Here is a 14,512-nt window from a genome sequence, read left to right as displayed (position 1 = left end):
TCCTCCCTGATTTGCACGCCAGACCGGCACTCGAAGTCGTACCGGAGTCCCCCGAATGCGGGACACCGGGCCACAAGGTGGATCACGGTCTGGCCCACGCCCGGTTCACAGAAGCACGAGGGGTCCTCCTTGAGCTTAAACCTATAAAGGTACTCAGAGAACCCCCCGTGCCCCGTGAAGAGCTGGGCCAAGACCGCGTCCACCTCGATGCTGCGGAGCACGCGGTAAGCTGAGGCGGCGTCCGGGAAAAACGTCCTCGTTACCGAAGCCGTCGTTCCTTCTACATACCTCCTGTTCCATTCGTCAAGCGACTCCTGTCTCAGTTGCCGCTTGACGAATGAAACAGGGCATCTCTCATATTCTGGTCGTCTTTTACTCTTCAGGGCCGCTTCCTTGGCAAGCTGGTCCGCCCTCTCGTTCCCCTCCATCCCCGCGTGCGCTTTCACCCAATACAACCTTACATCCTTCCCTTTTTCTCTCACTTTCATCACATTCTCCTTCACTCTTAACGCTAAGAGGTTAGGTTAGGTTAGGTTAGGTTAGGTTAGGTTAGGTTAGGTTAGGTTAGGTTAGGTTAGGTTAGGTTAGGTTAGGTTAGGTTAGGTTAGGTTAGGTTAGGTTAGGTTAGGTTAGGTTTTTTTTTTTTTTTTTTTTTATGACCCCCGCTATTGGGGGCCTCTCGTACCCCTATCTGATTTTTGGGACAGGGACCTTTTCAGCAATATTTTTCACATACGTTTTTATTTTCTTACTCGTCTTTCTTTCTTTACATTATCATTTCTTTCAGTCTGTTTTCTATCTTTCATTCAACAATTCATCTTTCTTTCTCATTCGCTCTATTCAACTTTCATTCTTTCCTCTTTTCTTATTACTAATTCCATTTTGTGTTTTTATGTTACCTTTTTTATTTTACAATAATAACAATTTATTAATATTTTACAATAAATTTCTTACTCTATAATTATTTTTCATTTATCACAGATTTATGTTTCATTTTGTCACTTTATTTTCTATTTTCTATTTGTTTATTATGTTTGCGTTTTATTTATGCTTGTGGCTTTTTTAACTATTTCTTTGCAGAGGGTTAAGAATGAATTTTTGAATTCCCCGCCTATCAGGGAGGCAATCGAGTCCTCCCTGATTTGCACGCCAGACCGGCACTCGAAGTCGTACCGGAGTCCCCCGAATGCGGGACACCGGGCCACAAGGTGGATCACGGTCTGGCCCACGCCCGGTTCACAGAAGCACGAGGGGTCCTCCTTGAGCTTAAACCTATAAAGGTACTCAGAGAACCCCCCGTGCCCCGTGAAGAGCTGGGCCGAGACCGCGTCCACCTCGATGCTGCGGAGCACGCGGTAAGCTGAGGCGGCGTCCGGGAAAAACATCCTCGTTACCGAAGCCGTCGTTCCTTCTACATACCTCCTGTTCCATTCGTCAAGCGATTCCTGTCTCAGTTGCCGCTTGACGAATGAAACAGGGCATCTCTCATATTCTAGTCGTCTTTTACTCTTCAGGGCCGCTTCCTTGGCAAGCTGGTCCGCCCTCTCGTTCCCCTCCATCCCCGCGTGCGCTTTCACCCAATACAACCTTACATCCTTCCCTTTTTCTCTCACTTTCATCACATTCTCCTTCACTCTTAACGCTAAGGGGTGGAGGGTGTCCGATCTTGCGACAGTTTCGAGGGCGGACCGCGAGTCGCTCAATATGGCGCAGGCTTGCGCTGACTCGCCGGCCGCGTACCCTGTTGCCTCAGCTAGAGCCAGCAGCTCTGCCTGGTATACGGTGCAGAAGTTGCCCAACTTGAGCTTTTTTGTGTACAGCTCTGCGGCGCCCCGCTTGACGCAGAACGCCGCACCCACCTTATCCTCTATGCGGCTGCCGTCGGTATAAATTACCAAGTCGGCAGCCGCGGTGGCAAGTCGGACTTCCTCCGCACTTTCCCCCAGACAGGAGAACTCCACACCAACTTGACCAGACGGGTGCGGTAGTCTCAGGTAGCCGACCGGTACCTCCAGGTCTCGGTCCCCTACCACCTGCCGGGAATGACCCTTTCTTATTTCAAATAAGCGGGCTGCTTCTTGGACCCGAAGGTCCAGAGGAAGCAACCCGGCAAGTATAAGGGCCGAGTGCAGGGACGCGGTCCTGTGGGTCCTCGCGATCTTCTGCGCGAAGCCCCGCTGGACCGCGCCCAACTGCCTGCGGACCAGCAGCTTCCTAGCCGCCGGCGCCCATGCACTCGCTGCATACAAAATCGTCGGCTCCAGCACCGCCAGATACATCGTTCTGATCACCTCCGAGTTCAGACCCCAAGATACCTTCGCAGCCCTGCACAGCTGACGATAGAGGCCCTGTGCCTTCTTGCTCACGTTCTTCACATGACTGTTGAACGTGAGCCTATCGTCAACTGTGAGGCCAAGTATCCGGACCTCCCCAGTCCGGCCAAGCGGCTCACCTCCCATGCTCAGTAATGGGTAGTGGAACTTCAGCTTATTGGTTAGCACCATCACCTTTGTTTTGTGTGGTGCGAACCTCAGCTTGTTCCTGACCCCCCACTCATGAACACGGGCGAGAACGGCATTGGCCCGACTCGAGATGTCCTGGGCCTTCTGCCCCGAGAAGACCAGCACGACGTCATCTGCGAACGCCTGGCAGTGTGTCCCGGTCTTTGCCACCTCCTCCAGGAGAGGGTTGATGAGGAGGGTCCAGAAGGTTGGGCCGCCTACGGATCCCTGCACGCACCCCTTGGTGGTCTCTCTGGCCCACTCTGCCCCCGCGTACCGTACGGACACCTTGCGATCGCTAAAATAGCTGTCGACAAGGCGCCGCAGATTCGCGGGGCAGCGAGTTTCTGCCAGTCTGCACCGTATAGCAGGCCACCAGGCGTTATCGAAGGCTCCCTCTATGTCCAATGATACCAGCACTGCGATCTCCTTCTCCTTCAGCCGAGTTCGCAGATGCTGGATCAGGTCATACAGGGAGTCTTCGGTACACCTCTGCGGCATGAAGCCGTATTGGTGGCTACTGATATACGGCGCAGTGTACCACCGGATCCTTCGGACCATCATTTTCTCTAGGACCTTGCCGAGAATCGGCAAGAGTCCGATGGGCCTGTAGGATTTCGGGTGCGTGTAGTCCTCCTTGTCCGGCTTCCGCAACGCTACGACCACTGCCTCCTTCCATCTCGTGGGGAAGCGGGAAAGCGCGAGACACCGGTTGGAGAGCGCGAGGTACAGAACGGGGTCCACGGCGACGGCCGCTCGGCAGATGTCCGCGGTGAGTCCGTCAGAGCCAGGTGCCTTCTTGGCGTTGAAGGTCGATACGGACCATCGGAGCTCCTCCATCGTAAACGGGGGATCGCATGTTCCGTCATGGTCCCCCGAATTGACTTCATCGGCTTTAGCTCTTACAGTTCTGTGGTCCGCATTGTCCTTCCCGGGGTCGTCCTCCGGGAAGAAAACCTCCGCCAGCAGCCTGGCTGATCTCGCTGCGTCCAGCACTTTACCTGACTGGACGAGGGGGACGTCCTCTCGCCTCACCTCCGTGCGACGCATCACACGGTGGATCCCGTCCCACATGGTCTCGCGATCCTGTCTCTCACAGAAACGCTTCCAGCTATGGGTCTGAGCGCGCCTCGCCTCGAGGCGGTATGCCTCCTTCGCGTCGCAGTACTCGCGCCAGACCAGCTCCTTACGAGCCGGCCTCGCGGCCCTGATCCTTCTCTTCTTCCTCAAGACATCCGCCTTGAGGAGAGAGAGCTGTTCGGACCACCAGGGCAATTCCGTCCTCTTCCGCTTGGAGACCTTCGGCAGGACCAACTCGCAAGCGTCCCTCACGGTTTCCACATACCGACCGACCATGCTGTCCAACGCCCCCTCCTCGGTGATCTGATTCACCTCGGTAGACGTCAGGCAGCGATCCGATAGCAGCCGGGCGACAGTTCGATGGAACTCGCCCCAGTCTGCCCTACGGGTAGTGTACTGCCGTGTGGTCCGCTTGACGTCCGTGCCTCGGGACCTCTCAAACTTCAGATTGAACACAATTGCCCTGTGGTCCGACGAGGATATGTCGTCCACGAGGCTCCAGCCCACCGCTCGGTCGAGCAGGGTGGTCGAGCAAGCAGTAATGTCGACGCGACTGGAGTAATGCTTACCGCCCCGATACGTATCAAACGTCGGCTCAGACCCCTGGTTCATCACGTGCAACCCCAGTTGGTCGAGGTCGGCTGCGACCTCCTCCCCCCTTCGGTCCGTGGACCGGCTACCCCACCAGGTGTTATGCGCATTGACGTCGCCACCCAGTACCACGTTGGCAGTCCCCAAGCCCTCCACGGCCGAGCCGATCCGGTCCAGGTATGGTCCGACGGGCGTATTAGGCTCCAGGTAGACGGACACCACCCCTATCTCCCAAGCCCCAGTCCTCAGCCTGGCCACGGCTACGTTGCCAGACGTGAGTTGGGGACATTGAGTGATATCGATGGTGTCGTCGAATAGCACAATGGCCGCCTTGACAACCTCCCCGTTGCCTCGCGCGACACATTGTACCACCCTTGTCCCTGGGTAGTGCCTCATCTCGCCAATAGCGCCGATATACGGCTCCTGGACCAATGCGAACGCCCAGCCTCTCTTCGGCGCTTCGCATATCAGCTCGGCCGTAGCGAGCTCGGACCTTTGCAGGTTAAGCTGCGCCACGCGGTACCGGTGGTGCCCTGCGCGGAGAGTGCGGTGGGTCACCTGGGTGCCCTTAGCAATAAGCTACGGACGCCCGTGCTATGGTGTCCCACTTTCTCCGCACAGGACAGTCTTCGTCAAATGCGCCGTGGTCCCACCGGTCTGCCTTAGCTAGTCGGCAGTTCCGGCAGGCGGGAGGTTTCCCGGCTTGCCGATCCGGACACTCGGCGCGTAGGTGCCGGCCACCACAATGGCTGCAGCGGTCTTCGCTCTCCGCGCAATGCCGTTTGGTGTGGCCGTAACCTAGGCACCGAGTGCACTGGACTAGCGGGGAGTGATCATGCACCCGCACTCGCTGGAGGTCCACGTGCATGTAGCCCGCAGCCGTCAGCCGTCCCCAGAGCGCAGGCGACACGCGCATGACCACATGGATCGTCTGCACATTTCGCGCCCTCCTCCTGAACCTTACCTCCGCCCTCTGATCCTCCTCAGAGACGCCGACCAGCAGGTGTTTATTTTGGGTCTTAATGGCCTTTACTATTTCTTCGTTAGTATTATAGGCCATTACATCTCTGAGCAGCACCAGTGGGTCCTTGTTTTTGACCTCTGCAAGGTTCAGGTCTTTGCCTGCCCTCCTCAGCCCCTCACGCACCCTCTCCAGCTCGACCTCTGAGCCGCAGCCCAGGATGACCCGACCGTCCCGCACCCTGCGGATCCGGTCGACCCTTATGCCGGTCTGGGTGGCGTTAAGAGCTTTCCTGATCTTGCCCAGGACCTGCTCGCCCGTGTCGGTCCCCGACGAGACCGCCACCGAGTGCTTAGGTTCGCACCCCGGTGGCGGTCTTTTTGCCGGGCCGGCCGCCACGCTCGCGTACGTGCCGGGAGGCTTCACTTTTTCTTGTACTTTTGCAGCCACGAGAGACTCCCTCAAGCCCTCCAATTCTTTGGTATTGGCTTCAAGGAGTCTCGCGTGGCTGTCTAATTTTTTAAGGAGCTCGCAATGACTCACCGGCGGGGGGTTTGCGGGTGGATTCTTCGCTTCTACTTCCACCCGGTTCGCCACACTCGCCGGTTCTTCTACTGGACCCTTTATTGGGTCCCGGGTTCGCTCCCTATGTGCGAGCTCCGCCTCCTTGTATAATTCATAAAGCCGATTTATGGCTAATAACACCTGCTCTTTTATTTCTGTTTTTAGGTTGCGCGAGCTGCCCAGGTGTAATTTCGCCTTTGTCAGGCACGCTCGCGCCTCCTTTATCCGGTCCGCGGAAGCCGGTTTGTCCCCTTTCGGGGATTGCCCGGCCGCCGCGGGAGCAGGTGTCGGCTCCACTGCTTTCGGCAACGTACGCGCCTTTACCTTTACGGCCGGCACGACGCTACGGGGAGAGGTCCTGGGCTTCTTCCCTTGTCCCTCCCATTCCCCCACACTCCTCCGGACGCTTCTAATTGGCGAGGTGCTCACCCTGCTCGGCTGACTAGCGCCTGCCTGGCTCACCTCGCCCGCGTCGGCGGTCTTTGTGGGGGTCCGGTACATCTTAGGGGCACTCGTCTGGAATGTAAAAGTTTTTGTAGCTAAGTATCACTTTATACTTTTGTCTATACTATATAAATGTTATATAATGTAAAATGTGTGTGTAAATTTGTAAAAATTGTCAATATAAATATAAAACGTGTATATTTTCGTCTAAATCGTAAAATTAAATATAAAAAAGTATTAAATATACTTTGTCAATTATATAAATGTAAGTGTAAAATGTAAAGAGTAAAATGTAAATATAAATGTAGGAGTAAGTATAAGTGTAGATGTAACTTTGTAGAATTTGTCAACCTAACTATAGAACGTGCAAACACTGTTTATATACTATACTAACGATCTTAGCCCACGCAAGTTCAAGAAACTTTCTGTAATCGTTAGCACGTTTTATTACAGTTTTTATTGCACCACCCGGGCGCCCGACCTCGGCCGCCGGCACAGGTGCGGCGCGGATTACGTAATCACCGCGCGCTCGCGCGGCTCGGCAACGCGGGGTGAAGTGCGACGCGCGGGCGGCGGGGGCGGTTGGAATGCGGTTAATTTATTCAATTTCACGCGTCGACCTTGGCCGCCGCGCGGCTCGGATGATGCAATCGCGGCGCGCACGCGGCTCGGCAACGCGGGGTGAAGCGCGACGCGCGGGCGGCGGGGGCGGTTGGAATGCGGTTAATTTATATAATTTCACGCGCCGACCTTGGCCGCCGTGCGGCTCGGATGATGCAATCGCGGCGCGCGCGCGGCTCGGCAACGCGGGGTGACGTGCGACGCGCGGGCGGCGGGGGGCCGGAACGCGGTCTGTGCCGCTTCTTTATCTATTAGAATTTTTTAACTCTTACTTTTATTTGTTCCCACTCCCCGCCTTGCCTTTTTGTGCTTCCCTAATGCGCAGGCAGTCGATACCTCTTAATCTAAACCAATAGGGCCTTTTGTAATTACTATAATTTAAAAATATATATAGGGCAAGACTAGTAGGGGATTTATAATCCCTGTCTGTTTTACTTAAAATATAATCTTTAAAGTTTTTTGTCAATAATTATTAAAACTTTACTATATCTATTCACAGCGTTTGCAGAGCAAAGGGGAGGGCCAGGCACTTATCTTTAAAAATATAAAGTATAAAATAAAATGTAAATATAAATATATAACTATAAGACTGGCTTTAATTTCGTATGTAGTTTAACGAGCTCGCCGGCCTTGAACGCGGCGCAGGTGCGCGGCAGATGTCGCGGTGCGACGCGCGGTCTGCTGCAAGCGGCTCGCACTATCTTTTTTGTCCGCTACCCTCACCCTTGCTTTTTTAGAATTCTTGTCAATATTTGTTAATATTTGTTAAAAAACCTTAAATTTTTGCTACTTATACTACTCCCTTATAACTATTCTTAAAACTATGAGTTGGGTCAAAAAACCACAACTCAGTGGCAGCCGCCGAGTATGATAATTTCTTGTATTGACTAGATTTTTATATATTTTATTTTAAAGGAATTGAACCTCAGTGGTGGGCAGTATTTTTCCTTTTGTCTTGTTATCTGCCCTTAAGCGGGCCCTACAAATGGTACCCCGCGACGTACGCAGGGTCCGCGATAACTTTTAATATCTACCCACCACTTTTTTTTTTTATTACAAAACTCTGTGTAATACTCGGCGGCTACCTTACTTATTCTAAATCCAGGTCGCTCCCGGCTCCCGGCTGCCTCCCTTGATGTCCTCGGGACCCTTGGGGCTCCGGCTGGTTGCTGTTGCTCACGAAGGAGGGCTCCAGCTGGCTTCCGAAGATTTTTCCCAATCGGAATTCCCTCTCTTCGGCTGCAGCTCCTCGAATAGTGGCCGTAAAATTCTGATCTTGGTGTCAATCGATAGGCCTTTTTGTGGCGCACTTTACCACAGTAGCCGATACACAAATTCCCGCTGCTTTTTTGGCAGCGTTTACGATTTTCTGTACACCGCACTCCGCGCCTGTTTCTTTGTTTTATTTTTAAAAATTCGAGTTTTTGTCCGATTTTATTTTTGAAACTATATTCGGATTCCTCGCGGCAGCGCGCTTCTTTTCATGTATCGCACTCTAATATTTTGACACTATAAACCACTTTTTTCGATTTTACTAGGGTTACGTAGTACTCTCGGCCACGTGGGAGCGTGTTATCTGCTCGGGAGCGCACGGCGGACTGGGTTAGGTTAGGTTAGGTTAGGTTAGGTTAGGTTAGGTTAGGTTAGGTTAGGTTTTTTTTTTTTTTTTTTTTATATGACCCCCGCTATTGGGGGCCTCTCGTACCCCTATCTGATTTTTAGGACAGGGACCTTTTAAACAATATTTTTCACATGCGTTTTTATTTTCTTACTCGTCTTTCTTTCTTTACATTATCATTTCTTTCAGTCTGTTTTCTATCTTTCATTCAACAATTCATCTTTCTTTCTCATTCGCTCTATTCAACTTTCATTCTTTCCTCTTTTCTTATTACTAATTCCATTTTGTGTTTTTATGTTACCTTTTTTATTTTACAATAATAACAATTTATTAATATTTTACAATAAATTTCTTACTCTATAATTATTTTTCATTTATCACAGATTTATGTTTCATTTTGTCACTTTATTTTCTATTTTCTATTTGTTTATTATGTTTGCGTTTTGTTTATGCTTGTGGCTTTTTTGACTATTTCTTTACAGAGGGTTAAGAATGAATTTTTGAATTCCCCGCCTATCAGGGAGGCAATCGAGTCCTCCCTGATTTGCACGCCAGACCGGCACTCGAAGTCGTACCGGAGTCCCCCGAATGCGGGACACCGGGCCACAAGGTGGATCACGGTCTGGCCCACGCCCGGTTCACAGAAGCACGAGGGGTCCTCCTTGAGCTTAAACCTATAAAGGTACTCAGAGAACCCCCCGTGCCCCGTGAAGAGCTGGGCCGAGACCGCGTCCACCTCGATGCTGCGGAGCACGCGGTAAGCTGAGGCGGCGTCCGGGAAAAACATCCTCGTTACCGAAGCCGTCGTTCCTTCTACATACCTCCTGTTCCATTCGTCAAGCGACTCCTGTCTCAGTTGCCGCTTGACGAATGAAACAGGGCATCTCTCATATTCTGGTCATCTTTTAATCTTCAGGGCCGCTTCCTTGGCAAGCTGGTCCGCCCTCTCGTTCCCCTCCATCCCCGCGTGCGCTTTCACCCAATACAACCTTACATCCTTCCCTTTTTCTCTCACTTTCATCACATTCTCCTTCACTCTTAACGCTAAGGGGTGGAGGGTGTCCGATCTTGCGACAGTTTCGAGGGCGGACCGCGAGTCGCTCAATATGGCGCAGGCTTGCGCTGACTCGCCGGCCGCGTACCCTGTTGCCTCAGCTAGAGCCAGCAGCTCTGCCTGGTATACGGTGCAGAAGTTGCCCAACTTGAGCTTTTTTGTGTACAGCTCTGCGGCGCCCCGCTTGACGCAGAACGCCGCACCCACCTTATCCTCTATGCGGCTGCCGTCGGTATAAATTACCAAGTCGGCAGCCGCGGTGGCAAGTCGGACTTCCTCCGCACTTTCCCCCAGACAGGAGAACTCCACACCAACTTGACCAGACGGGTGCGGTAGTCTCAGGTAGCCGACCGGTACCTCCAGGTCTCGGTCCCCTACCACCTGCCGGGAATGACCCTTTCTTATTTCAAATAAGCGGGCTGCTTCTTGGACCCGAAGGTCCAGAGGAAGCAACCCGGCAAGTATAAGGGCCGAGTGCAGGGACGCGGTCCTGTGGGTCCTCGCGATCTTCTGCGCGAAGCCCCGCTGGACCGCGCCCAACTGCCTGCGGACCAGCAGCTTCCTAGCCGCCGGCGCCCATGCACTCGCTGCATACAAAATCGTCGGCTCCAGCACCGCCAGATACATCGTTCTGATCACCTCCGAGTTCAGACCCCAAGATACCTTCGCAGCCCTGCACAGCTGACGATAGAGGCCCTGTGCCTTCTTGCTCACGTTCTTCACATGACTGTTGAACGTGAGCCTATCGTCAACTGTGAGGCCAAGTATCCGGACCTCCCCAGTCCGGCCAAGCGGCTCACCTCCCAGTCTCAGTAATGGGTAGTCGAACTTCAGCTTATTGGTTAACACCATCACCTTTGTTTTGTGTGGTGCGAACCTCAGCTTGTTCCTGACCCCCCACTCATGAACACGGGCGAGAACGGCATTGGCCCGACTCGAGATGTCCTGGGCCTTCTGCCCCGAGAAGACCAGCACGACGTCATCTGCGAACGCCTGGCAGTGTGTCCCGGTCTTTGCCACCTCCTCCAGGAGAGGGTTGATGAGGAGGGTCCAGAAGGTTGGGCCGCCTACGGATCCCTGCACGCACCCCTTGGTGGTCTCTCTGGCCCACTCTGCCCCCGCGTACCGTACGGACACCTTGCGATCGCTAAAATAGCTGTCGACAAGGCGCCGCAGATTCGCGGGGCAGCGAGTTTCTGCCAGTCTGCACCGTATAGCAGGCCACCAGGCGTTATCGAAGGCTCCCTCTATGTCCAATGATACCAGCACTGCGATCTCCTTCTCCTTCAGCCGAGTTCGCAGATGCTGGATCAGGTCATACAGGGAGTCTTCGGTACACCTCTGCGGCATGAAGCCGTATTGGTGGCTACTGATATACGGCGCAGTGTACCACCGGATCCTTCGGACCATCATTTTCTCTAGGACCTTGCCGAGAATCGGCAAGAGTCCGATGGGCCTGTAGGATTTCGGGTGCGTGTAGTCCTCCTTGTCCGGCTTCCGCAACGCTACGACCACTGCCTCCTTCCATCTCGTGGGGAAGCGGGAAAGCGCGAGACACCGGTTGGAGAGCGCGAGGTACAGAACGGGGTCCACGGCGACGGCCGCTCGGCAGATGTCCGCGGTGAGTCCGTCAGAGCCAGGTGCCTTCTTGGCGTTGAAGGTCGATACGGACCATCGGAGCTCCTCCATCGTAAACGGGGGATCGCATGTTCCGTCATGGTCCCCCGAATTGACTTCATCGGCTTTAGCTCTTACAGTTCTGTGGTCCGCATTGTCCTTCCCGGGGTCGTCCTCCGGGAAGAAAACCTCCGCCAGCAGCCTGGCTGATCCCGCTGCGTCCAGCACTTTACCTGACTGGACGAGGGGGACGTCCTCTCGCCTCACCTCCGTGCGACGCATCACACGGTGGATCCCGTCCCACATGGTCTCGCGATCCTGTCTCTCACAGAAACGCTTCCAGCTATGGGTCTGAGCGCGCCTCGCCTCGAGGCGGTATGCCTCCTTCGCGTCGCAGTACTCGCGCCAGACCAGCTCCTTACGAGCCGGCCTCGCGGCCCTGATCCTTCTCTTCTTCCTCAAGACATCCGCCTTGAGGAGAGAGAGCTGTTCGGACCACCAGGGCAATTCCGTCCTCTTCCGCTTGGAGACCTTCGGCAGGACCAACTCGCAAGCGTCCCTCACGGTTTCCACATACCGACCGACCATGCTGTCCAACGCCCCCTCCTCGGTGATCTGATTCACCTCGGTAGACGTCAGGCAGCGATCCGATAGCAGCCGGGCGACAGTTCGATGGAACTCGCCCCAGTCTGCCCTACGGGTAGTGTACTGCCGTGTGGTCCGCTTGACGTCCGTGCCTCGGGACCTCTCAAACTTCAGATTGAACACAATTGCCCTGTGGTCCGACGAGGATATGTCGTCCACGAGGCTCCAGCCCACCGCTCGGTCGAGCAGGGTGGTCGAGCAAGCAGTAATGTCGACGCGACTGGAGTAATGCTTACCGCCCCGATACGTATCAAACGTCGGCTCAGACCCCTGGTTCAACACGTGCACTCCCAGTTGGTCGAGGGCGGCTGCGACCTCCTCCCCCCTTCGGTCCGTGGACCGGCTACCCCACCAGGTGTTATGCGCATTGACGTCGCCACCCAGTACCACGTTGGCAGTCCCCAAGCCCTCCACGGCCGAGCCGATCCAGTCCAGGTATGGTCCGACGGGCGTATTAGGCTCCAGGTAGACGGACACCACCCCTATCTCCCAAGCCCCAGTCCTCAGCCTGGCCACAGCAACGTTGCCAGACGTGAGTTGGGGACATTGAGTGATATCGATGGTGTCGTCGAATAGCACAATGGCCGCCTTGACAACCTCCCCGTTGCCTCGCGCGACACATTGTACCACCCTTGTCCCTGGGTAGTGCCTCATCTCGCCAATAGCGCCGATATACGGCTCCTGGACCAATGCGAACGCCCAGCCTCTCTTCGGCGCTTCGCATATCAGCTCGGCAGTAGCGAGCTTGGACCTTTGCAGGTTTAGCTGCGCCACGCGGTACTGGTGGTGCCCTGCGCGGAGAGTGCGGTGAGTCACCTGGGTGCCCTTAGCAATACGCTACGGACGCCCGTGCAATGGTGTCCCACTTTCTCCGCACAGGACAGTCTTCGTCGAATGCGCCGTGGTCCCACCGGTCTGCCTTAGCTAGTCGGCAGTTCCGGCAGGCGGGAGGTTTCCCGGCTTGCCGATCCGGACACTCGGCGCGTAGGTGCCGGCCACCACAATGGCTGCACCGGTCTTCGCTCTCTGTGCAATGCCGTTTGGTGTGGCCGTAACCTAGGCACCGAGTGCACTGGACTAGCGGAGAGTGATCATGCATCCGCACTCGCTGGAGGTCCACGTGCATGTAGCCCGCAGCCGTCAGCCGTCCCCAGAGAGCAGGCGACACGCGCATGACCACATGGACCGTCTGCACGTTTCGCGCCCTCCTCCTGAACCTCACCTCTGCCCTCTGATCCTCCTCAGAGACGTCGACCAGCAGGTGTTTGTTTTGGGTCTTAATGGCCTTTATTATTTCTTCGTTAGTATTGTAGGCCATTACGTCTCTGAGCAGCACCAGTGGGTCCTTGTTTTTAACCTCTGCAAGGTTCAGGTCGTTACCTGCCCTCCTCAGCCCCTCACGCATCCTCTCCAGCTCGGCCTCTGTACCGCAACCTAGAATAACACGACCGTCCCGCACTCTGCGGATCCGGTCGACCCTTATGCCGGTCTGGGTGGCGTTAAGAGCTTTCCTAATCTTGCCCAGGACCTGCTCGCCCGTGTCGGTCCCCGACGAGACCGCCACCGAGTGCTTAGGTTCGCACCCCGGTGGCGGCCTTTTTGCCGGGCCGGCCGTCACGCTCGCGTACGTGCCGGGAGGCTTCACCTTTTCTTGTACTTTTACAGCCGCGAGAGACTCCCTCAAGCCCTCCAATTCTTTGGTGTTGGCCTCAAGGAGTCTCGCGTGGCTGTCCAGTTTATTAAGGAGCTCGCTATGACTCACCGGCGGGGGGTTTGCGGGTGGATTCTTCGCTTCTACTTCCACCCGGTTCGCCGCACTCGCCGGTTCTTCTACTGGACCCTTTTTTGGGTCCCGGGTTCGCTCCCTATGCGCGAGCTCCGCCTCCTTATATAATTCGTAGAGCCGGTTTATGGCTAATAACACCTGCTCTTTTATTTCTGTTTTTAGGTTGCGCGAGCTGCCTAGGTGTAACTTCGCCTTTGTCGGGCACGCTCGCGCCTCCTTTATCCGGTCCGCGGAAGCCGGTTTGTCCCCTTTCGGGGATTGCCCGGCCGCCGCGGGGGCAGGTGTCGGCTCCACTGCTTTCGGCAACGCACGCGCCTTTTCCTTTACAGCCGGCACGACGCTACGGGGAGAGGTCCTGGGCTTTTTCGTTTGCCCTTCCCACTCCCCCACACTCCGCCTGACGCTTCTAATGGGCGAGGTGCTCACCCTGCACGCCTGGCTGGCGCCTGCCTGGCTCACCTCGCCCGCGTCGGCGGTCTTTGTGGGGGTCCTAATCATTCTTAAGGGGATACGCGTCAATATATTTAAGATTAAATACTTTGTCAAATTTATATAAAAACTAAAACTAAAAAATTTCTATTTTGTAAAAAATAATTTAAATAATCCTAACCTAGCGCAAAAGGGCGATCTTGTCTATATATACTAACTTATAACCTAATGGCAATAGGCCCCTATTTATTTAATTACAGTAAAATATAAATTCTTGTAATTCCTGTATTATGTTGTCGTAAGTGCTTGGCCTTAACTGCCGGCACAGGTGCGGCACTGTTTATACAAGCGCGGCTCGCGCGCGCGGCCCCGCAGTGAGGGGAGAAGCGCGACGCGCGGGCGGCGGGGGCAAATGGAATGCGGTTTGCCGCTTCTTTAATTCTTTTGTTTGGTTATAGTTAGTTTGGTCTTATATTTATTTATCTTCCCTAATGCGATAGATAGTCTCTTCTTAACCTAGGGCAATAGGGCCGTTTACTAACTAGTGTATTTTGTCAGGTGTAAAAAAGCTTAATCCTAGTGCAATAGGGCTGGTCTTAAC

General features: G+C 54.4%; 1 protein-coding gene across 1 annotated transcript in view; it reads right to left on the bottom strand.

The window, feature by feature from the left end:
• Positions 1-13,980, bottom strand: part of LOC137925646 (uncharacterized) — a 17,210-nt gene extending 3,230 nt beyond the window's left edge. Inside the window, exons 1-3 of the mRNA XM_068769120.1 lie at positions 13,077-13,980; positions 6,892-7,010; positions 5,677-6,213 (exon numbers count right to left, since the gene is read on the bottom strand). Of these exons, the coding sequence (XP_068625221.1) occupies positions 5,677-6,213; positions 6,892-7,010; positions 13,077-13,980 (1,560 nt within the window). The remainder of the gene's footprint in view (positions 1-5,676; positions 6,214-6,891; positions 7,011-13,076) is intronic.
• Positions 13,981-14,512: the final 532 nt, after the last annotated feature.

The sequence above is a fragment of the Battus philenor genome, unplaced genomic scaffold (assembly GCF_028537555.1).
Source record: "Battus philenor isolate CCGP_79_NKW_IND1 unplaced genomic scaffold, ilBatPhil1.0.hap1 SCAF_27, whole genome shotgun sequence".
Classification (NCBI taxonomy): domain Eukaryota; kingdom Metazoa; phylum Arthropoda; class Insecta; order Lepidoptera; family Papilionidae; genus Battus; species Battus philenor.
Note: the sequence above shows the minus strand (reverse complement) of the source record. Positions and strands in the feature narration are given on the sequence as shown.